Genomic DNA, 24,243 nt, shown 5'->3' with positions numbered 1-24,243 from the left:
TCGGTAAAAAGCCCTAATATAGTCCAGATGCCCAGATCAGTGATGGGAGGTTCAAGGAAACTGAAGCTACACTCGACTATTGCAAAGCTATGACAAGAGGAGCTACCTTCAGTGCTCATCATAGTGGAGATGTTGGAACATTATGATCAGAATGCGAGTATCTGCCAGTCCCTTACACAGAATACTATTGACTAGATCTAGAACCAGGATGCTGTAGTTGGCTCCAGTGAGAATTTCTGAAAGAGGGAGTCACTGTTTCGCCATGAGAGGGAGTAATGCCGCAAGCCACGGTGCATGCAGTGTGATGTAGTGTTTAGCATCACTGGCTGGCATGCTGTTGGTTGCTAGTTCAAACTTGACAACCAGCATTTTTTGTTATTTAGTATTTATCATTTCTGAAATGTTTTTGAAATGTCTTATGTTTATAATGTTTGTATACAAGATGTACAATTTGCTTCCGCCGTTTTTTCCCCAACATTTGAGGCTGTAATGAAACAAATTGGTTACACATGTATCATTCAAAGTATTTTCCATCGCTTTAATGAAACAAATTGATTACACATGTATCATTCAAAGTATTTTCCATCGCTGGCCACTACTTTCTCCCATCTTTCAGGCAGTGTACGAATCCCACATCGAAAAAATTGTTCATCTTTTGAAGCGATCCACGAATCGATCCAATTTGTGACTTCTTCATGAGATTGGAAGTGTTGGATAGCTAGGCCATGTGCCATTGACCTAAACAGGTGATAGTCAGAGGGAGCAGTGTCTGTAGAACACAGCAGGTGGGGTAGGACTTCCCATTTTAACGGTTCCAAATACATTTTGATCTCTTTTGCAGCATTGGGTCGAGCGTTGTCGTGCTGCAAAATCACTTTATCGTGCCTCTCGCTGTATTGCGGCCGTTTGCCTTTTAATGCTCTGCTCAAACTCATTAATTGTATTTGATAATGAGCACCTGTGATTGTTTCACTTGGTTTTAACACCTCATAGAACACGATGCTGAGCTGGTCTCACCAAATGCAGAGAATGATCTTGGAACCATGAATATTTGGTTTGGCCGTCGACGTGGAAGCATGGCCGGGATATCCCCATGATTTTTTGCGTTTAGGGTTATCGTAATGAACCCATTTTTTGTCCCCGGTCACAATGCATTGCAGAAATCCCTTCCATTTTTGCTTCTGAAGCAAGTGTTCACAAACACAAAAACGCTGTTCAATGTCTCTTGGTTTCAGCTCACACAGGACCAAATTCCTTCTTTTTGATTCATGCCCATAGTCTTGAGACATTTTGAAATGTCTTACTGTGTCACTCCCACTAATCGTGCCAATTCTTCTTGAGTTTGACATGAGTCTTCACTGAGCAATGCCTTTTATTCTGTTTCTTTGAAAACATTCTCTCTTCCACCACTATGCCGATCTACGATGTTAAAATCACTGTTCTTGAAGCTTAGAAACCACTCGTAACACATTCTTTCACTAACAGTGTTCTCACCATGTGTACTTGAGAGCATTTGATGAGACTCATCCACTGTTTCCTTCATATTGAAACAAAACGGTAACACCTCCCGCAAATGATGAGAATTAGGCTCATAAACTGACATTTTCAATCAAGAATAACTTTATGATGCAGACACAAATTGGTTAATGTTTGAATGAGGCTATGTCAACTTAGGTCCAAGCTGACTGCCTGACATCTGCAATCTGTTTCTTTCGACCGCTACTTGCCGTTGTTGCCACCTATCGGCAAACAGTGGAAGCAAAGCTGTACACCTTTTATTTTACAATATTCTATGTTTATATTAATGGAATGGTGTGAAGGGTGTGGTGAGTCGACAGGCACAATGAGAAAGGCTGCTAAAATATTAAGCTTTCGAGCAAAGTCCATCTTCTGAAATAGAAAACACATATGCTCACACTCATTTCAGTGTCTAGGCACAGAGACTGTGTATTTGTGAGTTGTGCTTTATGTGAATGTGTGTGTGTTTTCCCATTTCAAAAGATCCACTTAGTCTACACATTGTTGTTATTCCATTCAGGACTGTCTATTGTTTGTATAAATACAAGTACCCTGGAATGTTTGTATAAGTAGCTGCACTGTCCATACAGGAATTCAATTCTGTTCTGGCTGTATGTTGATGTCAGTAATAAATGTGCTTTGAATTCTAAGTGTTGTACTTCATTGATGACCTTGCCTTTGGATTTGGATGTGATGGTGGTTTCAGCGTGACAATATTGTTAGTGATCATGATTTATATTGTATATTTAGGATTTGCTGGTGATTAAGGAAAAGGAGCCAACTATCAGTGTAAATAAATTTAATTTATCATATGTAAATGTGTGAAAACAACCATTAGCCATTAGTATACAATCACTGAGATAGCTATAACAAAAAAGGTCTGTGATTACACAGAGGGAGCCATTTAGGATGGAATGATGCATAAAACTAGTTGTAAGAGATGACAATGGGGAGGAGATGATGGACAGAGAGGTTGGAAACTGTTGGGTGGAAGGTGTGGGAACAGTATGTTACAGTAGGTTGAGGCCGGGATAATTACGGGAGAAGAGAAAGTGTTGTAAGGAGAACTCCCATCTGCACAATTCAGAAAAGCTGGTGGTGGAGGGAAGGATCCATATGGCTCAGGTTGTGAAGTAACCATTGAAATTAAGTTATCCTTACAATACATTATCCGTTCCCATAATTATCCCAGGCTCAACCTATGGTAAAATACACCCTCCACCCAACAGTTTCCACTTCCTCTGTTTGTTGTCTCCTCCCCATTCTCATCGCCCACCCTTTTTATTTGCAGTCCTCTGCCAACACAGCCACCCATCTTTCCCTGCTCCTCTCGTTCTTTGCTCCTTTTTTCCCCACATCTCTGCCCCTCAACCTCCTGACACTGCACCTGTTGGTAGTCGAGTCCTTGCAAATTGAACAGTTGTGAATTTTGCATGGATTTGTTCATTCAGCCTTAGTAGCTCGTGTACCTTAGATAGAACTCAGTGAGCCACCAGGCACCTCACTTGCGCCATTGCCCATATTCGTAAATGGCACATCTGAAGTGCGGATTTGTAACTTGTGAAGTTGACACTGGCTTGTCGCTTGAAATAATTTTCAGAGTGCCATATAATTATAATTGAATTCATCCCATTGACGTAAGCAGATGATACAGAAAAATCACCTCTAACAGAAAAATACTCAGAGCATATGCTGAACAATGCCTGCTTGCCCTGGCAACAAGCCTTCAAAGGACTGACTGGATTTGAGGAGTAATGCAAAGAATTTTTTATGTGGTGCCACTTTCAGTGCAAAACACACAAATGGATTATCAAATGGTATTTTGTTATAATTAGTGCAGTTTTACTTCCAGATCTTCCCAGGTGGCAATCAGAACATCACATAATATGCGTGACTATGGCTCAAACATTTTTTCCCCTGGATCTTAATGACCAGGAATACTGTTAAATGATTTCATCCTTGTACTCAATAATATCTTGCTTCACAGGATTTTAAAAACTCCAGTTTTAGTGTGCCCAAAACTCTGCTGTCTAAAACACCTACATACATACTGTGCAAGCCACACCACGTGGTGTATGGCACAGGGTACGCCGTACCGCTGCTAGTCATCCCCTCTCCCCACTCCACTCGCAAATGGGGCTATGGAAAAAGGACTGCCTGTGTGCTTTGTGAGAGTCCTGATTTCTCTTATCTTGTCCTTGCTGTCCTTACCCAAAATGTATGTTGGCAGCAGTAAGATTGCAAATGCTAGTTCTCAATATTGTTGTGTAAAAACCTCATCATCTCCCCTCCAGTGATTCCCATTTGAGTTCACAAAGCATCTCTGTAATATTCGCATGTTGACTGAACGTATGAGTAACAAATCTAGCACTACACCTCTGATTTGCTTCTATGTCTTCCTTTAACATAAGCTGATGGGGATCCAGAACACTCAAGCAGTAATAAAGAATGGGGTTACAGAACTGTTCTATGTGTGGTCTCTTTTATAAATGTACTATACTTTTCAAAAATTCTCCCAATAAACCAAAGTCAACCACTTGGCTGCCCTACTATCTATCTTAAGTGCCATTCCATTTCATAGACAGTATTTGTAAACTCAGTGACAGTCTTCTGGCTATTTTCTCTCTTCATGTTGCGGTAGGCAACTTGGTCTAAAAACATCTGTAGTTAATGAGATTTCTTTCTGCTATCTTTGCAGGCTCCTATAAGAGGTTTTTGGTTGCTGTGGGTTACAGTCCTGTCTCCATGGTTCTTCCAACAGGCTCCAAGAGAGGAAATTGATGAAAAAAAGCAGAGGAAGCTGGAAAGAAGAATGAAACGCCACTGAAACGCTTGCCTTTACTCTTTGAATTGTGATTCAAATTTTTTTACTTCCTTATTGTTGATGGTGATGGACAGCATTATTTTGCCTTACCAATTAATTAATACCTCATAATTGTATATAAAAGTATTTTTAAAATGAATAAATGAATTCATGTTATCATACAGTGACGGAAACATTATGAGACAGAAATGTCAGTGAGATTAAGTGTGCTTGTGGTATTTATATCTGTGACTGAAACATTTGAGATGACCATAAGCCTGCTGATAAATGAATGTATGAGTGTAAGCTACATAAATCCAATAAGAGAAATTTTATGTCAGTTCGACATCTAGATTTTTGTGTATACATTGAATGACAGCAACATCAGGTGCACAAATAACAGTAAAGTCCTGGTTGTGAGCAGCAACATAATATCATGTGTAATATAAGATTCATAATGTGCAGTGCCTTAGTATTGCTTAATGTACAATTCTGTAATGTGCCTATGTGAGACACATACTGATAGAACATGTAAGCTCCGCATTTGTGCTACTTCAAACTGGCATTTATGCTCCTTTCTTTGTATGACGATTTATGTATACTAGATCATATCTATAACATGTAAGATACCGATGCAAGAGAAATTATACACATCTTGATTCGTAACACTGAAGTTCATGTTTCCAGGTTTGTTATCAGTATAAGTTTTTCGTACATCATTAAATTCATTGTCAAAGAGAGCAGTAGCTATTCAACAACCTATAGAAAGTATGACAGAATGCCCTTGTGTTTTTTATCATTAAAAATCTGTCATTTCACATGTTGTAAGTTTTTACTCACAGTAACCATACTTCCAAGCCTTTTGGTTCCCTTTGATCATGTGTCATAAAAGTGGTCTGTTATGATTTCAAATTGTATCATGTGGAAGAACAAGACTTGCTCTTATTTTAAGAGTCAGTGAACTCTGTTTTGATCACTGTTTCATTTCAGTGTTGTTTATATTATAAAAATAAAATGAAAATTGATTCAAATGAAAACTGTAGTCAGATTTTGATCCTATAATTTGTTTCTTTTTGTGTTTTGACTAAAATATGAAAAGGTTGTCATTTAGTCATGTGTATTTTTATTTATTTGTATGAAAAACAGGTTCTTTTACTGCATTCAGGGAGAAAAGTTCTATCTTCTTATGTTATAATTTTGGGGTTATACATGGATTGTAATATCTGAAATCTTAGATCATAGGATTGGATATCTGTAATGTGGATTGTAAAATTCCTCCCTCCAGTGGGAATTTAGGATGTACCCCAAGTTTCACAGAAGCAGCAAAGCTGATAAAGAGTATCTCTGATCCTAGGGATGTAGTAGTTGACTAAACTCAGGAATTCTGGTAACCACTGTGGATGAGTACAGAGAAGGTTGTTGAGTGCAAATTTTGGTTAGTTTCAGACTGTGTCTGCCTTATTAAGAGCCAGTTTAGGAAGAATGAAGAAGTTTCAGAAGCTAACATGAATATGAGACCACATTGTTCCAGTCCTCTTGTTTGGTTTCTCCTCTTGGTCAACTTGCCACTTGTGAATTTTGGATCTGAAGGTTTTCCTGTTTCGGATATCCTCTGGTGTAATTCTTGCTAGTTTCAGATCTGTTTTGATTTCACCAATCAGTTTCATTGGGTCTATTTTAGATGTACCCCTGTTTTCATAGAATTCAACTATTTGCTTTGTAAGTCTGTCCGGATTCATTCTTTTGATGTGTCCATAGAATCTTAATCTGTATTTTCTAATGTCACTGTGAATATTACAGTATTGTTTGATTTCCTGTTTGCCTCTGAGCCAATACTGTTCATCTACAAGTTTTGGGCCTAAAATTTTTCTTATGATCTTCTGTTCCTTTTTCTGAATGTTTTCTATGTCTGTTTTCCTGTTTAAAATTAGTGTCTCTGATCCATATAGGCATTCTGGTTTTATGACGGTATTGTAATGTCGTAGTATTGTGTGCTTGGAGACACATTTTTTACTGTAGTTATTTTGAGTGAGTCGATAAGCAAATGTCCATCTTTTGGCATCTGATGTCATTTGCTTTCGTTTCTATTCCAATTTCCTGAATCGTTTCACCGAGATATTTAAATTGTGGAACTTGTTTAATTTTGCCATATTTTGTCTCCATGAATTTTGGTGTTTGTTTGTTGCAAGTGATATATTCTGTCGTTTCAAAAGATAAAGATACTTGCAGGCCAACTTTTTCTGCAGTTTCTTTCAGGAGTTCAATCTGTTTTTTGGCTGTTGAAACATCGCGAGTTAAGATGGGTAGATCGTCTGCAAATGCTAAGCAATCTATTGTTAATTTTCCTCTGCCAAGAGTAATTGATTGGTCAGTCTTGAGGACTGGTTTCAGTTTGTGCCATTCTTGTATCCCCTTTTCAAGGACGCAGTTGAACAGTAGTGGAGAGAGTCCCTCTCCTTGTCTTACCCCTGTTTAGATCAGAAAAGGTTCAGAGATTTCCCCCATAAATTTGACTTTAGATGTTGTGTCTATCAATGTGTGTTGTATGGTTGCAAGTGTTTTCAGATCTAAACCCTATTCTTTTAATATTTGGAATAGTGATTGACGATCAACTGAATCGTAGGCTTTTTTTAAAATCAACAAATGTGCAAACTACATCTTTGCCACTTATTCTCTGATGTCTTAAGATTAGTTTTAAGTTCAGAATTTGCTCTGGACATGAACATCCTGGTCTGAATATTGCCTGGTATTGTCCAATTTTTGGTTCTAGTTGTTGTTGTGCTCTATCGAGAAGGCATTGGGATAGAATTTTGTAAGCTACTGATATCAGTGAGATTCCCCTATAATTGTTTACATCTGATCTATCTCCTTTCTTGTGTAGAGGATGAATTAATGCATTTTTCCAGTTGTCTGGAATTCGTTCTGTTTGCCAAATTTCTTATATTATTTCTGTTGTGGATTGGCAAGACAGCCAACCCACTATAAGGAAGCCGAAAGGCACGTGTTTAAGCTCAAGCAGGCTGGCGTGAGGTCTGGAACAGGACAAGGAATTGAGACTAGCAAAAAAGGTACGTAGCTTCTGGAATACTTAACTTTAATCCATAATTGGTGAACATCGCTCTTGACGGTACATGTTTTACAGCATTAATAGTAACTGGTAATGGCGCCTTGCTAGGTTGTAGCAAATGACGTAGCTGAAGGCTATGCTAACTATCGTCTCGGCAAATGAGAGCGTAATTTGTCAGTGAACCATCGCTAGCAAAGTCGGCTGTACAACTGGTGCGAGTGCTAGGAAGACTCTCTAGACCTGCCGTGTGGCAGCGCTTGGTCTGCAATCACTGACAGTGGCGACATGCGGGTCCGACATATACTAACGGACCGCGGCCGATTTAAAGGCTACCACCTAGCAAGCGTGGTGTCTGGCGGTGACACCACAATTTCAGTGATTTCCTTTATAGTATTTGGACCTGCTGATCTGAGGATTTCTGCTACAATTCCATATTCACCTGCAGCTATATTGTTTTTAAGACGTTTGATCTGTTGGGTTATTTCCTCTACATCCGGTGATAATGAGTTTGGGTTTGTGGATTCAGGTTCCTGAGGCAGAAATCTTTGTGTTGGTTCTGGGCAGTTCAGCAGTTTTTCAAAATATCTTGCAAGTTCTTCGCAATTTTCTTGATTGTTCTGTGCAAATTGCCCATTTTCTTTCTTGAAGCAAAGATTTTGCAGCTGATATCCTGTGAGTTGTGTTTTGAAATTCTTGTAAAAATTTTGCGTGTTGTTTCTTCTTCTTCTTCTTCTTATTATTATTATTTAACAACAAAACCACTGACTGTACTCACAAGCTGTCACACAATAATGGTGAACCTGGAAGTGTTAAAAGACTGGAAAACCCAACCAGTGTACATGGAAAAAATAAGAACCTCTCCTCTGTGAGGAACAAAAGAAACTTAGATTATTCTGATAAAATAAAATGATTTCAGTCTGGCTTACCATTTGCTCAAAATTCAGATGTGATGTTACTATAGCAGATTGTGTCAATTATATATTCACAGAAATGACAGGATGGTGATACAATAAGCACGCAAGCTAGTTTTCGTAAATATTTTAGAAACATAAATAAAAGAACTGATGTTTTTTCATGTTGTATTGTGTGCATTATTGACTGGCAACTGTATGTTTGCAATGGAGAGTGAAGCCTTGACAATGCCAGCCACTCGTGCTGGTGAAACGTCAGTAATATAATCAGATGAATGTCAGCCGAAGAACCTGAGACAGAAGCCAATAGGCAGTTTGTCAACAAGTGGCCACAAAAGCATTAACAATTTTGAATTTTTTCTTAATTTGTCCCTTGCAATGAATCAAAGACTTCAAAATTTATTTCTTTATAAAAAATAAAAAATCATGTATTTCAGAGTTAAGACCAAAATACTGGTTTATCCTCTTCAATTTAAGTCAGTTGAAAGTTTGTATTGCTGTAAATAAAATGCTGATATCATAGAAATCCACAGGTGAAAAGTGCAAAGGAAATCTGCAGATGTAAAATCCATCAGTAGTTTCTCATTTTTGTTGCTATCAATTTGACTGATATGGATGAGATAGTGATTAAGTTTTTAGGATTTAACTTACCATCAATGATGGTATAATATTCTTCTGGACAGGGCTCGTAATTGCAATTTGGATATTGTTGTTTGAGTTCTCTGTTCTGTTTATATATCAGTTTGGCTGAGTGGTTGTATGGTGCTATGAACAGGGCAGTGATCATTTTGTTCCTTCTGAGCTGATTAACTGCTCTACTTCATTGCTGATAAGGAACTCAACTATAGTGCTTATCCCTCTCCTTCAGATGATATGTTACATGATGATTATAAATCTGTAAGGCTGTTAGAAAACAACATTTATCACGTTTGTTACACCTCATTCGAGAATCTCCATCTCACACCCCTCAGATTTAGTGGTAACATGCCCCAGTGGGTAGCCCGCCAAAAACTGAACATAGGTTGAGCATGAAGAGAGGAGGAAGGTGTACTGAACTGTGAAAAAAGGAGCAAAATAGAAACAGCAAATGGTCCAAACTTAAGATGTACAACATTGACCGACTTTTTTTGAACAGCAATGGTGTTGTGGTTGTGTGGTCATGGTGTTGGATAGCAAAGAGGGAATACATGTTCAAACCTTCCTCATGTCCCTTTCTTTCAAAATATTATGAGCTGGCCATCTGGTCATTGACGTGTCTTTTTGCTCTATTCAGATTTATGTATGTGTCATGGTGTAATGTCTGTTTGCAACAGCGAGGTGTGATGAACAGATCTCCAGACGTAAGTACCTCCTATTTGTTCTACACAAGTACCGCATATTATGACTCTTGCATTCTGTTTTGGAAGTTCTGTATACTGGCAACACATAATATGCTGTTGCCTTACAATATGATAGTCATGACCAAGGTGTCCACCACAGAACAGATATGCTGTCTGGATTCTCCCTCCTGACATCAGTTTCTCAGAACTGTAAGGTGGGACCTGGATTACAACATGTGCTTAGTTCTCACCCCCCCCCCCATCTGGCCTGAATTTACATTAATTTCTGTGGTATACCATGTACAATGCATTTAGCTTTCTGCTCTTTTTCCTTTCTCTCTCTCTCTCTCTCTCTCTCTCTCTCTCTCTCTCTCTCAGTAATCTCTCTATTGCTTTTGCTCTATCTTCCTCCTGTAAGTTCTCACATTTGTTTGTCCATCCTTCTGACTGGAGGTTTGAGAGACATTGGCCATTCATTTATCTAATGAAATTGAACACCTATAGACATTCTTACGGCGCTATTTATTATATGGCTACGAGTTTTGGTACACCATATTCAGGCCTTAACTGACACTGCAGGGTTAACTCCAATTGTATACAAGATTCATCAACATCAACCACCAACTCATGGTTGGAGACACAACGTCATTGTTACAGGTAGTCTGTGAAAACCAGTTCACAGATGTTGGCCACTGACGAATCGTGTATACGAACGAAGTTAACCCCTGCAGCATCAGTTAAGGCATGATGATGGTGTACTGAAGCATTGAAACTGTTAGCCATATAGTAAATAACATCATAAGGATGGCTGTAGGTGTTCCATTGTAATACATATATAGATTCTCATGTTTACAAATCTCATGTGGAGCAAGCACCAACAATGTGTCTTTTCTCCTCATCCCATCCAATATGTCTCCCCTGACTTGGGGTTCTGGGTGACTTTTTCGTAGCTCTCTCCATTTCGTAATCTCACCAGTCCTTTTCTTTCATCACACTTCCTTTCCTTTGAACTCTTGTGCCATGTCAGAAGAAGGAACCATTGACTCCAAAAGCTTGCTCATTTCCATATCTCTTATAGGTGTTTTCTCATGCTGCTGCTTGGTGAGTACATATTTTTATCCATCCAATTATATCATATTTTCAAACATTGATCATGTTCATTGATACAATACAGGTATTGGAGTTAAGTGGGATTTACCCATACATTCTTGAGTCCCAGTAACGTATAAATGGTACAAGGTGCTAATGAGGTGTTACACAGACTACCAATAACTATTTATTACTGTCAGATTCAAGACTTGTCTATCAGAAATATTAGAGTTACGTGGAATTTACATCCTTGAGTCCAAATATTCAAATAAATTGAACAAGAGTCATTTCAAAGTAAAAAAGTTTGTTTCACAATACATATTTATTAAATATAAAATAAAGGAAAACATATTTTACAATTAATATGCCAACTAGCTCTGCAGATAACGAAGAAATTGAAGGAATGTATGATGAAATAAAATAAATTATTCAGATAGTGAAGGGAGACGAAAATTTAATAGTCATGGGTGACTGGAATTCGTCAGTAGGAAAAGGGAGAGAGGGAAACGTAGTAGGTGAATATGGATTGGGGGTAAGAAACGAAAGAGGAAGCCGCCTGGTAGAATTTTGCACAGAGCATAACTAAATAATAGCTAACACGTGGTTCAAGAATCATAAGAGAAGACTGTATACATGGAAGAAGCCTGGAGATACTGACAGGTTTCAGATAGATTATATAATGGTAAGACAGAGATTTAGGAACTAGGTTTTAAATTGTAAGACATTTCCAGGGGCAGATGTGGACTCTGACCACAATCTATTGCTTATGAACTGTAGATTAAAACTGAAGAAACTGCAAAAAGGTGGGAATTTAAGGAGATGGGACCTGGATAAACTGAAAGAAACAGAGGTTGTAGAGAGTTTCAGGGAGAGCATAAGGGAACAATTGACAAGAATGGGAGAAAGAAATACAGTAGAAGAAGAATGGGTAGCTTTGAGGGATGAAATAGTGAAGGCAGTAGAGGATCAAGTAGGTAAAAAGACGAGGGCTAGTAGAAATCCTTGGGTAACAGAAGAAATGAAAGGAGAGAATACAAAAATGCAGTAAATGAAGCAGGCAAAAAGGAATACAAACGTCTCAAAAATGATATCGACAGGCAGTGCAAAATGGCTAAGCAGGGATGGCTAGAGGACAAATGTAAGGATGTAGAGGCTTATCTCACTAGGGGTAAGATAGATACTGCCTACAGGAAAATTAAAGAGACCTTTGGAGAAAAGTGAACCACTTGTATGAATATCAAGAGCTCAGATGGAAACCCAGTCCTAAGCAAAGAAGGGAAAGCAGAAAGGTGGAAGGACTGTATAGAGGGTCTATACAAGGGCGATGTACGTGATGACAATATTATGGAAATGGAAGAGGATGTAGATGAAGATGAAATGGGAGATATGATACTGCGTGAAGAGTTCGACAGAGCACTGAAAGACCTGAGTCGAAACAAGGCCCCGGGAGTAGACAACATTCCATTAGAACTACTGACGGCCTTGGGAGAGCCAGTCCTGACAAAACTCTACCATCTGGTGAGCAAGATGCATGAGACAGGTGAAATACCCTCAGACTTCAAGAAGAACATAATAATTCCAATCCCAAAGAAAGCAGGTGTTGACAGATGTGAAAATTACCAAATTATCAGTTTAATATGTCACAGCTGCAAAATACTAACGTGAATTCTTTACAGACGAATGGAAAAACTACTAGAAGCTGACCTCGGGGAAGATCAGTTTGGATTCCGTAGAAATACTGGAACACGTGAGGCAATACTGCCCCTCCGACTTATCTTAGAAGCTAGATTAAGGAAAGGCAAACCTACGTTTCTAGCATTTATAGACTTAGAGCAAGCTTTTGACAATGTTGACTGGTATATTCTCTTTCAAATTCTGAAGGTGGCAGGGGTAAAATACAGGGAGCGAAAAGCTATTTACAATTTGTACAGAATCCAGATGGCAGTTATAATAGTCGAGGGACATGAAAGGGAAGCAGTGGTTGGGAAGGGAGTGAGACAGGGTTGTAGCCTCTCCCTGATGTTATTCAATCTGTATATTGAGAAAGCAGTGAAGGAAACAAAAGGAAAGTCCGGAGTAGGTATTAAAATCCATGGAGAAGAAATAAAAACTTTGAGGTTCGCCGATGACATTGTAATTCTGTCAGAGACAGCAAAGGACTTGGAAGAGCAGTTGAATGGAATGGACAGTGTCTTGAAAGGAGAGTATAAGATGAACATCAACAAAAGCAAAACGAGGATAATGGAATGTAGTCGAATTAAGTCGTTTGATGCTGAGGGAATTAGATTAGGAAATGAGACACTTAAAGTAGTAAAGGAGTGTTGCTATTTGGGGAGCAAAATAACCGATGATGGTCGAAGTAGAGAGGATATAAAATGTAAACTGGCAATGGCAAGGAAAGCGTTTCTGAAGAAGAGAAATTTGTTAATATCGAGTATTGATTTAAGTGTCAGGATGTCGTTTCTGAAAGTATTTGTATGAAGTGTAACCATGTATGGAAGTGAAACATGGACGATAAATATTTTGGACAAGAAGAGAATAGAAGCTTTCGAAATCTGGTGCTACAGAAGAATGCTGAAGATTAGATGGGTAGATCACATAACTAATGAGGAGGTATTGAATAGAATTGGGGAGAAGAGGAGTTTGTGGCACAACTTGACTAGAAGAAGGGATCGGTTGGTAGGACATGTTCTGAGGCATCAAGGGATCACCAATTCAGTACTGGAGGGCAGTGTGGAGGGTAAAAATCATAGAGGGAGACCAAGAGATGAATACACTAAGCAGATTCAGAAGGATGTAGGCTGGTACTGGGAGATGAAGAAGCTTGCACAGGATAGTGTAGCATGGAGAGCTGCATCAAACCAGTCTCAGGACTGAAGACCACAACAACAACATTTTACAACACATTTTGATAGCTTAGCTATTTTTGTAGATAGCCACCATTCAAATTTAAACATTCTTTGTAACACTTCACAAGCTGCCTTCTGCGTCTTCAGTTGCTGCCAAATTGTTGAACCAGTCACTAACATTCTCTTTCAGTGTTGTTGTGATTTCCGTAGTGCTTTCCACCCAAAAGATCCTTCGGTTTCAGAAAAAAAGCTGATAGGTTATAAAGCAGATGTTCAACAACTTCCTCCATAAACTGTCAAAGTGAATCTATCATCAACGAAGTAGACTGTAGGTGAGCATTATCATGAGGAAGCACAATGCTGCTAGACAAAGTTCGTGTGTCAAAAGTGAAGGAACCCACTTGGCACAGACTTTTTGATAGCCCACTTCACCACTGGCAGTTTGATAAAGAAGGGAATGTGAGATTTTGGGAAAACACAAGCTCAACCACTTAGTAGTAAACCTCCACCCTGTTCCCCAGTCTTGATTTGAGTTCATCAGTCACAATTGAAGAATGGCCTGATCATTCTTCATCGTGAATATTCATCTGTCTGCAATTAAACACGATGCACCATTTTTGAACTGAAGCTTCACTGGTTACAGTCCATAAGTTTGGTTATCTATCTGTAGATTTCAACAGGGCAGACTTTTTTTTACATTCAGAACCCATGCTGCACCATGAACTTCACACTTGGTGGGATTTTTAATTTTGTAACACATTTTAAAGTTGCACAGCTAAACAGTAAATGACCATTCCTACTTGCTTTTAGTGTCAGACTGGCACCTACAGTTATGAAAGTCTACGCCACAGGGGAGAGGGAATTGGGCAGCTTAGATCGAAACCTTTATGTTTAGAATGATCCTCATTAAAGAAGGTGCTAATGAGAAATTCCTGTAGTTTGTTTCTAAATGTCTGAGGATTTTCAATTTCCTGCCTACTGGCTACCGACAACCTGTCATAGACTTTGCTCCCTAGTAGAAAACTTCATTCTGAACTGTAGGAAGGAATGTATGATCCGTATGAAAATTATTTTCACTGGAAGTGTTGTGGTTGTGAATTGCTGACTTCATACTAAATTCACTTGTGTTATTAACAACAAATACTGTAAGGCAGTACATGCTTTTGCTAATGAAATAAGAATCCTAAGGAGGCTCCTGCAAGGCATTTAATTATCAACTTCACACAATATTCTTATTGCCCTCTTTTGCAGTATAAATACTTTTTTCACTCCTGCTGCAATGCCCCATAAAATTATGTGGTTGGACAGAAAAGTATACCAACAACCTTTTCTGCAGGTCATCACAGTGAGGGGGATTTCTATGCACAGAACAGACAGAAATGTGCTCTTTGGTTAACTTTTGCCTATGTCTTTCTCACTTCAGTTTCTTAGCCATCTCAACACCAAGGAAGTTCACACATGGAGCCCCTTGTTTGTGCCCATCAGTCTCTACTTCTGGCACCTGTAAGTCATTCTGATTTGTTTGGAAACACACACACACACATATGACCACAGTCTTTGGCAGTTAGAGCCAGACTCTTGGTCACCTGTGCTTCTTTACAGTTGCTTGCGACTTTATGCTGGGCAAGAGATTAACGTAAATGCAAGCTAGGTAAAGGGCCAATGTGTAGAGTACTCTTTGTAAAACTGAATTGGGATTCCATCTGGACCTAGTGATTTATTTGCTTTCAAATCTTTCAGTTGCTTCTCAATGCCAGTGATGCTTATTACTATGTCGTCCATAAGGGAGTCTGTCCGATGGCCAAATGATCCACATAGACCCTCTGCTTCGGGTAACATGAATGCATTACCATTCATCTCTCACCCTGTGGTGAGAGCAGATCCACTGTATGAGTTACACTAGGAGGTGCCTCAGAAGCAGAGCCCATGGGCAAAACAAGCAACATCTGAGGTGTCCCATGTGAAGCACCAGAATCTCTGCCACTGCTATATCCCAAGGCAGCAGCCTGTAGGTGACTGACCATAGCCAAAAGCGCATTCAGCTGTTCATGAACTGTTGCCAACTCCTCCTGCATCCACACACAGCATGCACACAATCCAACTATCATAGAAAGACTATCTGAAGAAGTAAACTATAAAAGCAGGCAGCTTCCTAGAAATGCAGCTTGCTGTCCTCCTGATGTGTCACCAGTGGATGTTGATGCGTTACTGAGATCGGTATCTGAGTTTTAACGAACAACTTTTGTGTTACGGACTGAATGAATTCACCATTACAAAAACGCAAAACTGAACTTCATAGACAGAAAAACAAGCTCGAAATGTAATAAATATGCTGCAAGGAAAATGCAGAAAAAGATGAACACTTAACTTGCTGCTCTGTACATGTATATCAACTGAGAGCTAGAGTCTGCCAGTTGACATGACTGCATAATAAGGTGTTAAGCTGGGGAAATGAAAAATGATTTGCTCTAGTTCTAGGCTGTTCAGAGATCGTTCTACAGACCAATTTTAGGAGGTTTTACACATTCATCTAGTAGAATGTTTGATATGAAAGCACTTTATACAAACAACTACAAAGATTTATCTTTCAAAGCATACTAGCTTAAGCTTTAATTACGTCGTCATAATGCAACAGACCAATACTCACAAACTGAAGCATGTAATGAGTCTCTTTAATCAACATCATGATACACTGTAAAGTGCAGGATGGCTATTGAGTCGGGGAACATTTAGGTTTTTCCTGCAAAATTTTATTTCAAATTTCTTCCCTCTAGTCTTCCAAGCACTCTCTCAGCATAAGCTCCTTCAGAGCCCCCATGCCTGGCAACCGCGTGGTCAGCATCGCCACCTTCTTCCTGTTGTCTGCTGACTACCCACACCACCACTTGTAGCCATTGAGGAATGTGAGAAAAGAGTCAAGTGTCTGGTTGTTGGAGTACCTTGGAGGGCTGGTCTCAATGCAGAGACACTCTTGAACCATAGCTTTCAGCAAGAGCAGATGGATTCCCACTTCTGCCTTAGGCCCTGTTCACCAGGACTGGCTCTGAGCCCCACATACACAAACTGTCTGCTCTCAAGCTTCCTATTTTATTTAGTTTCATTCAAACCCCCAAGACTGGCCGTCAGCCTCTACTCCCAACCCAGGTTCGCTCATCTGTATCCCACGTACTTAAATATAGTCCCAGTATTCTGTACTTCACTTTTTTTATTTCTCCACCTACCTTCGGATGCCCACCTATTCTTCTCTCTGCCAGCATATTTGGTGTGAGAAGTTTGGGTCCCTCACCGTTCAGTCTGAAGAGAGGCTGCAAAAATTTTGGTTCATGTTTGAGGCTACATAGCCAGTGAAGAGCTCATGACTATGACGTCGCTATCACTTTGCATGGGCCAGGAGGCTGTGGCTGTGCCTTGTCGTGATGTCCAGAGTGCACCAATGCATTCCACTGTGCATATAGCAAAGTCAGGCCTGCAGCTTGATGCCTGCCTGCCATTTATTTCATTTCATTTCATTTATGGCATATTTAAAGATCTGATGCCTGATATTTTTAAAAAACAAGGCATGCATTATACAATTTTACAGGCAATAGTACATGGTTCCACAATACTAGCAAAATTTGTTTTGAGCAATAAAAAAAGGATAATAACAACGATTAAAAGGGAATTAAATTTGTTATAGGTAATGGAGGTGTTAAAATAATAAATGTTAGTAATTTAGAAGAAAATAATAGGACGATAGGAAGTGGTTAAAACAATGTATAACATATAAATTATGGTTCGTGTTGTTGCTGTTCTAGGTGGGATGATCTTGAACAGGAACATCGAGCCTGGCCCACCTGAAGTAATATACGAAATTCTGTTTCCTTATATTACTAAATGAAATACATCATGAGTGACTCTGTGTGTATTTGTTTCTACTGTCTAAGAATTGGTACTAATTATTACATCTGGCAAATGCTTATGTAGGACATACCCATTGCTGTATTTGTGTTGTTATGTCTAGATGTAGTACTAAATGTTGTATGTGTGCTGTTATGTTGTATGTTTGTGTGCATGATGCTGTTTCCCTTAGCCATTGCCATAGGCAAAACTTCGAGCCTCACCTCTCTATATGGCCAATTCCTTAGATGTAACAACTGTCTCATTGCTTAGATTAGTCATTTTCATTTACATTATTTAGTTATCACATTTAAAGTGCAGTTTAGATATGTGAGCCAATCACGATACACTATGTGATCAAAAGTATCCGGACACCTGGCTGAAAACTACTTACAAGTTCATGGCACACTCTATCGGTTATGCTAGAACTCAGTATGGTGTTGGCCTTGATGACAGCTTCCACTCTCACAGGCATATGTTCAATTAGGTGCTGGAGGGTTTCTTGGGTAATGGCAGCCCATTCTTCATGGAGTGCTGCACTGAGGAGAGGTATCAATGTTGGTCAGTGAGGCCTGGCACGAAGTCAGCATTCCAAAACATCCCAAAGGTGTTCTGTAGGATTCAGGCCAAGACTCTGTGCAGGCTAGTCCATTACAGGTATGTTATTGCTGTGTAACCACTCCACCACAGGCCATGCATCATGAACAGGTCTTCGATCATGTTGAAAGATGCAATCACCACACCCGAATTGCTCTTCAACAGTGGGGAGCAAGAAGGTGCTCAAAACGTCAATGTAGGCCTGTGCTGTGATAGTGCCATGCCAAACAACAAGGGATGCAAGCCCCCTCGGTGAGAAACACAACCACACCATAACACCACCATCTCCGAATTTTACTGTTGGCACTACATACGCTGGCAGATGATGTTCACCAGGCATTCGCCATATCCACACCCTGCCATCAGATTGCCACATTGTGTACCGTCATTCGTCACTCCACACAACTTTTTTTCACTGTTCAATTGTCCAATTTTTATGCTACTTACACCAAGCAAGGCATCGTTTTGCATTTACCTGTATGATGTGTGGCTTATGAGCAGCCGCTCAATCATAAAATTCAAGTCTTCTCACCTTCCGCCTAATGTTATAGTACTTGCAGTGGATCCTGATGCAGTTTGGAATTCCTGTGTGATGCTCTGGATAGATGTCTGCCTACTACACATTATGACCCTCTTCAACTGTCAGCAGTCTCTGTCAGTCAACAGACGAGGTTGGCCTGTTTGCTTTTGTGCTGTAAGTGTCCCTTCATGTTTTCACTTCACTATCTCATCAGAAAAAGTGGACCTAGGGATGTTTAGGAGTGTGGAAATCTCACGTACAGACGAATGACACAAGTGACACCCAATCACCTGACCATGTTCGAACTCTGTGAGTTCGGCGGAGCGCCCCATTCTGCTCTCTCATGATGTCTAATGACTACTGAGGTTGCTGATGTGGAGTACCTGGTAGTAGGTCGCAGCACAATGCACCTAATATGAAAAACATATGTTTTTGAGGGTGTCTGGATACTTTTGATCACAAAGTGTATGTCTGGTTTTCTTATAATTATCATATTTATCTGTTTCAGGTGTTATACTCTTCATGTTATCAGTCTGTGTCTGATGTTGCAGTGTTTGTGTAATTTTTTGTGTCTGCGTCTACACTGGTGCCTGTGGCTGTGTCTGAGTTTTTGTCCTCTCAAGGATCCTGTGTGGTATCACACATCGATAGCACCCCATTGCATTCCACAGCTAATAATGGAATTGCAAGGTTCTGTCCAATGCCAATATTGATTGTGCGGGAGCTGGTAGACCCAGTGGAGCACGGCTGTTGGGCCATGCCTCCAGTGGCTCTGTACTAGGAGCTCACTCTGCTGCCATGGTATAGGATGGCCAATGGCAGTGACTCAGCCTACTCATGCTTTGAGCCACTTCTCTATGGAGTGTTATGCAAGAGCTGTCTAGTAGCTGCTTCAGCTCCAACATTGTTACTGCTGTTATAGCTGGACTCTGTTTCTTGCTGCATTATTCGTAATGAGTCTTCATATGCTTGGGGAAATACAAGATAAGCAAATCTTCTGTTTACTATGTTAACTTGCTCGCTAATCATTTCTGTTCTTGTCCAGCTTTCCTCTGACAACTGCTGCACTACTCTGTAGCCCTCCTGTCCCTACCAATGTGTACAAAGTCATACACAACATCCTGTTGTCATGTTTGCTGGGTGTCTGTTCAAGATCTGCTGTATGGATTTTCTGGTCTACAGACATCATGCAGTTTTCTCAAAACTTGTCAGTGATGTTATGTAGAGGGCACCATCTGTCTTGGTCTCATAACATTTCTTTGATGTATTATATTCTGTTATAGGTCTTACACGTGTGATGGTGTCGCAATGTAATGTCACATGTTCTGGAGACCCACATGCCCCACGGGTGCGTGTAGCACTCTGGATAAGATACAAGTGGTTCAAATGTGCTGGTATGGGCCACAGACAGTCAAAAAGTGAACCATGCAACAACTCAGATCTCCACACTTCAGCTTCTGTTGCTCCCACATATTGGGGAAGAAAGAGAAAATGTGATGGCATTTATCAGTCATTTCCCGCTCTTGTTGCCATGTGTCAAGATACCAGCCGTTTAATTGATGCATGTCTACAACATTTTCCCCTGTTATTTATTAAAACTTGTTGTGTCCGCCCCTCTTTAACCGGCATGCCACTGCTCCACTGCCTGACAGCCTGACCAAAGTGAGTCATATCATGAATAGACTGTATGTGTTGTGCACGGGCCAGTGCAGCTCAAGGCTCATTCGACTGTCCCTGCCAAGCAGGTGCTGCCGGTGGAGTTTTCCCATCACTTAATGTTGATGTCGAGTGCTGTGCTGTAATCTAGCTATCCACATGCCTGTGGCCTGCAAATCACATGCTGAGTCTGTACCACTCCCACATCCTTGCTGACTGCATCAGTGTGCTGTCTACAGTCATCTCAACATGTCGCTACCCGTAGGCATTGCCTATTAGCCGTTTGCTGCCCACCAGCATCCCCCACCAGCTGCCTGCCTGCCGGCCCTGGTGAGAGCACCACTGTGTCCACATGACATCGCATCTTGGCCTGCCAGCTGAGCTGTCAGAGTTGTCTGTTGTTTGCTGCTGCCCAGTTGGCATAGTCCACAACACCCAGTGTCATGTCATCCTCGCGCAGGCATCACCACCTCTTTGCTACCTGCTGGTATGCTGCTGACCTGCTACCTATACTGGAGCTGTACAGGCTCGACACCAGCCTGCAGCTGTGGTCTATCTGCTGCCCATTCATCAGTGTAGCTCAGCTGTGGCTGGCCAGCCCAAGTGTACAAGTTCAGCGCCAGGGAGCCACACTGCACACCGTCGCCATTGCAACTGGTAGCCGCTGCTGCATCCACACCACCCACATACGTCATTACTGCTATTGGGCCATGCTGCAGTGGGTCTCTTTGTACCACAACTCGATAAGTACCACTCAAGCTTTTGAACAGTGAGAGGAAAAAGAAACTAGGAAGTTGTCAACAACACAGGGTGTCTTGGTTTTGTATTAGAAATAGCATTCTGAATTGATAGGCACTTATTGTCCTTCCAATCATATAGTTTGCTATCAGGTTTTCTTCTTCTGCATTGCTATTTAGTGTCTTCATTTGGGACACACTGTTATGTTAATATCGTAGTTGTAAGTGGGCAATATTGAGTGGAATCTTTGACCACTGCTTTAATGGTAATTTCTAGAGACGCTTACAGTCTGTTCTGTAATATACAGGGTGTCCCACATAAAACTAGTATGCCTCAAGCCCAAGATTCAAGTATCAATGAACTAACTAAAAACTAATAGATAATAGTTACATAATAAACAAGTAGTTATCTATTTATAAGAGATGCTAGAAGTGGTGGCCACGTGCATCCAGGCATCACTGACTTCATGTGATGATGTTACCAGCAACACACTGTAATTCTGCAGCTGTGCTGTTATTAATTTCTCTAGTAATGTTTTGTTTAAGATCATCTACTGTGTGAGGACTGTCATCATACACTTTGCTTTTCAGTGTGCCACATAAATAAAAATCACACGATGTTAAGTCCATGAGTCTTGGGGGCCAGAGGCCTCTACTGACAAGTGTGCCTTCAGGGAATACATTGGTGATACGGATAACACTTGCATTGGATGTGTGAGCAGTTGCCACATCTTGTTGGAATTCTGCATTCAACTTCTCTGCCTCTGTTAACTGTGCATAGAAAGAGTCAAAGATCTCTGTATATCTGGCACTGTTTATGATGTAATTGAAAAATATGGGGCCAGTATTGTACGTGCCGGACAATGCACACCAAGTACCTATCTTCTCTGAGTGGAGAGGCTCTTCATACAGAATATATGGGTCATTCTGTGACCAGTATTTGCCATTCTGGGAGTTTACATAACCTGACAAATGAAACCGACCCTTATATGACATGAAGTAAAGGAAGGAGTCCAAGTAACCCATTAGAAATCAATGTTAACAGCCAGTAACAATAATGAACTCTTGTTACTGATCCTCAAATTTCAACTCTTGCATGACACTCACATGATAGGCTTTTAATTTAATATCTTTTAGTACATGATGACATGATGTACGAGACACACCAACCTGTTACAATAACCTCCTTACTGACTTGGGGACTTATTGTAATGTCCATGAGAATCCTGTCTACAGTTTCAGGGGCACTCACTGTTTGTCACCTATTCCTCTGCTCATTCTGAATGGATCCTACAGCCCTCCATTTCTTGTGCAGATCTTGAACAGTTCTGGTCATGGGAAGTTTTCTAGAAGGATACCTCACTTTAAGCATTTCTTTATATTCCTTGATGGAGCCTGTCTTTATGTAACACTCGACAATATCAATTCTCTGTTCTGAAGCTAACTGCCCTATTTCTGTAACAACTCAACAATGTAAGCTTCTCACAACAACTGATGCATGAACAGATAGCTGCACTCAACTTCCTAATAAAATGCAATGTAGCCAACTTTTGAGACAGTTCACAAGCACTTTGACTAGAGACGATTCACTGATACATGAGGCATACTGGTTTTATGCGGGGCGCCCTGTAATATTAAGAACTCGAAAATCGTTTTGTCTCATATTTTGAGTGAAGGTATTTGAGCATACCAAAATGGCTGTTACATGCACCCAATTACAAAGAGGGGTTGAACGTAGCACTGAGGATCCTTTCAATGCCCTGCAAGAGCAGATGCATAAACCCACCCTTAAAAAAATTGGAACTTACTGGAGAAGTTACAACAGGCACTGAGACAACTGTCTGTGTCAAACAAAGACTTGGAAATTCAGGGTATCCATGAGGGTCCTAGAAAAGCTGAGGTCATGCTGCCATCTCACAGCCTAATGTAGTGAGCAGTTTTCCTGCAGTTACACATATCCCTGTTTTCTTGAGGAAACCGTCTGAAAATTTGAACACCTTTTTACATACGTTCATGATTTTGGTGAAATGTGTCCATGGTCAGATGACTTTCAGTTAAATGTGACATGCCTAAAACTATCAGGTGATGCACAAACATACCCAGAAGCTGTCGATATGATTAAAATTGTGGAAAGGTTTGATGTTATGGCAATGCACTTGTCAGAGAGATATTTATAAAAAAGAGGGGTAAATTACTACATAGATAAATTGCCTAATCTTAGAAAGATGCAAGGGAAAGACTTTGAAATGTTCATCAGTAGGGTCTGTACAGTTTTGTGCTGCACATACATCTTTGGGTCAGGCCAAGTGAGAAGTGACGCATTAAGAGAGGAGGCAGAGGCAAGCACAGTAGATGTATTCGTTAGGGGCATCAGTCCGCAAATCAGAGATAATACGAAGGTGGTTTAAAAAGTTCTTGGAATCAACAAGAGAGGTCATGGCTAGTGCAACAAGTTGTTCACGTGATATTCATTGGACTGTTAGCTGTAAACACGTGCCATGTCAGTGCTCTTGGAAGAGAGGTGTGGCAGTGACACGGCTCTGTTGTTGTTCCCACATAGTGATTTGCGAAGATGGAAAAAACATGAGATTCGAGCAGTGATTAAGTAATTTGTAAAGAAAGGTATGAAAGCAAAGGACATTCATGCCAATTTCCAGAATACACTGGGGGACTCTGCTCCTTTGTACTCAACTGTTACCAAGTGGACAAATGAATTTAAATTTGGTCGGGAGAGCTTAGATGATGAACTGCGCAGTGGTTGGCCAATATGTGTCAGTACTCCTGAGATCATTGCAAATATGCACAAAATGGTCATGGAGGATCGCCGATTGAAAGTTGTGAAATTTCTCATGATTGCCAGATGTCATCTGAAAGGGTATATCACATTTTAACTAAAGAACTAGAAATGAAAAAAATATCTGCAAGATTCGTGCCGTGACTCTTGACGCTGGATCAAAAATGCATGAGAATGGACATATCTGAACAATGTTTGGCCCATTTTAGGAGAAACTAACAAGATTTTTTGTGTCCATTTGTCGCCACAGAAGAAACTTGGATGCACTACTATACCCCAGAGACAAAACAACAGTCAAAGCAGTTGAAACACACTGATTCTCTGTCATCAAAGAAAGCAAAGACAATTCCTTCGGCAGGAAAGGGCATGGCATCAGTGTTCAGGGAAGTGAAGGGGATTCTGTTTGTAGACTATCTCCCCAGTGGCAAACACTTACTGCAGAACACTATGCTAACCTTCCGGACAAATTACAACAAAAGATAAGCGAAAAAAGGCCATCGCCATGGC

At 40.3% G+C, this 24,243-nt stretch overlaps 1 protein-coding gene across 1 annotated transcript in view; it reads left to right on the top strand.

Annotated features, from left to right (window-relative positions):
• The window catches only part of LOC126187421 (transmembrane protein 208), a 60,210-nt gene extending 54,852 nt beyond the window's left edge, over positions 1-5,358 (top strand). The window contains exon 5 of the mRNA XM_049928494.1: positions 4,217-5,358. Within this exon, the coding sequence (XP_049784451.1) occupies positions 4,217-4,345 (129 nt within the window). The 3' untranslated portion in view covers positions 4,346-5,358. The remainder of the gene's footprint in view (positions 1-4,216) is intronic.
• Positions 5,359-24,243: the final 18,885 nt, after the last annotated feature.

The sequence above is a fragment of the Schistocerca cancellata genome, chromosome 5, assembly GCF_023864275.1.
Source record: "Schistocerca cancellata isolate TAMUIC-IGC-003103 chromosome 5, iqSchCanc2.1, whole genome shotgun sequence".
NCBI classification, from domain to species: Eukaryota; Metazoa; Arthropoda; class Insecta; order Orthoptera; family Acrididae; genus Schistocerca; species Schistocerca cancellata.
This window is presented reverse-complemented; position numbering and strand designations above follow the sequence as displayed.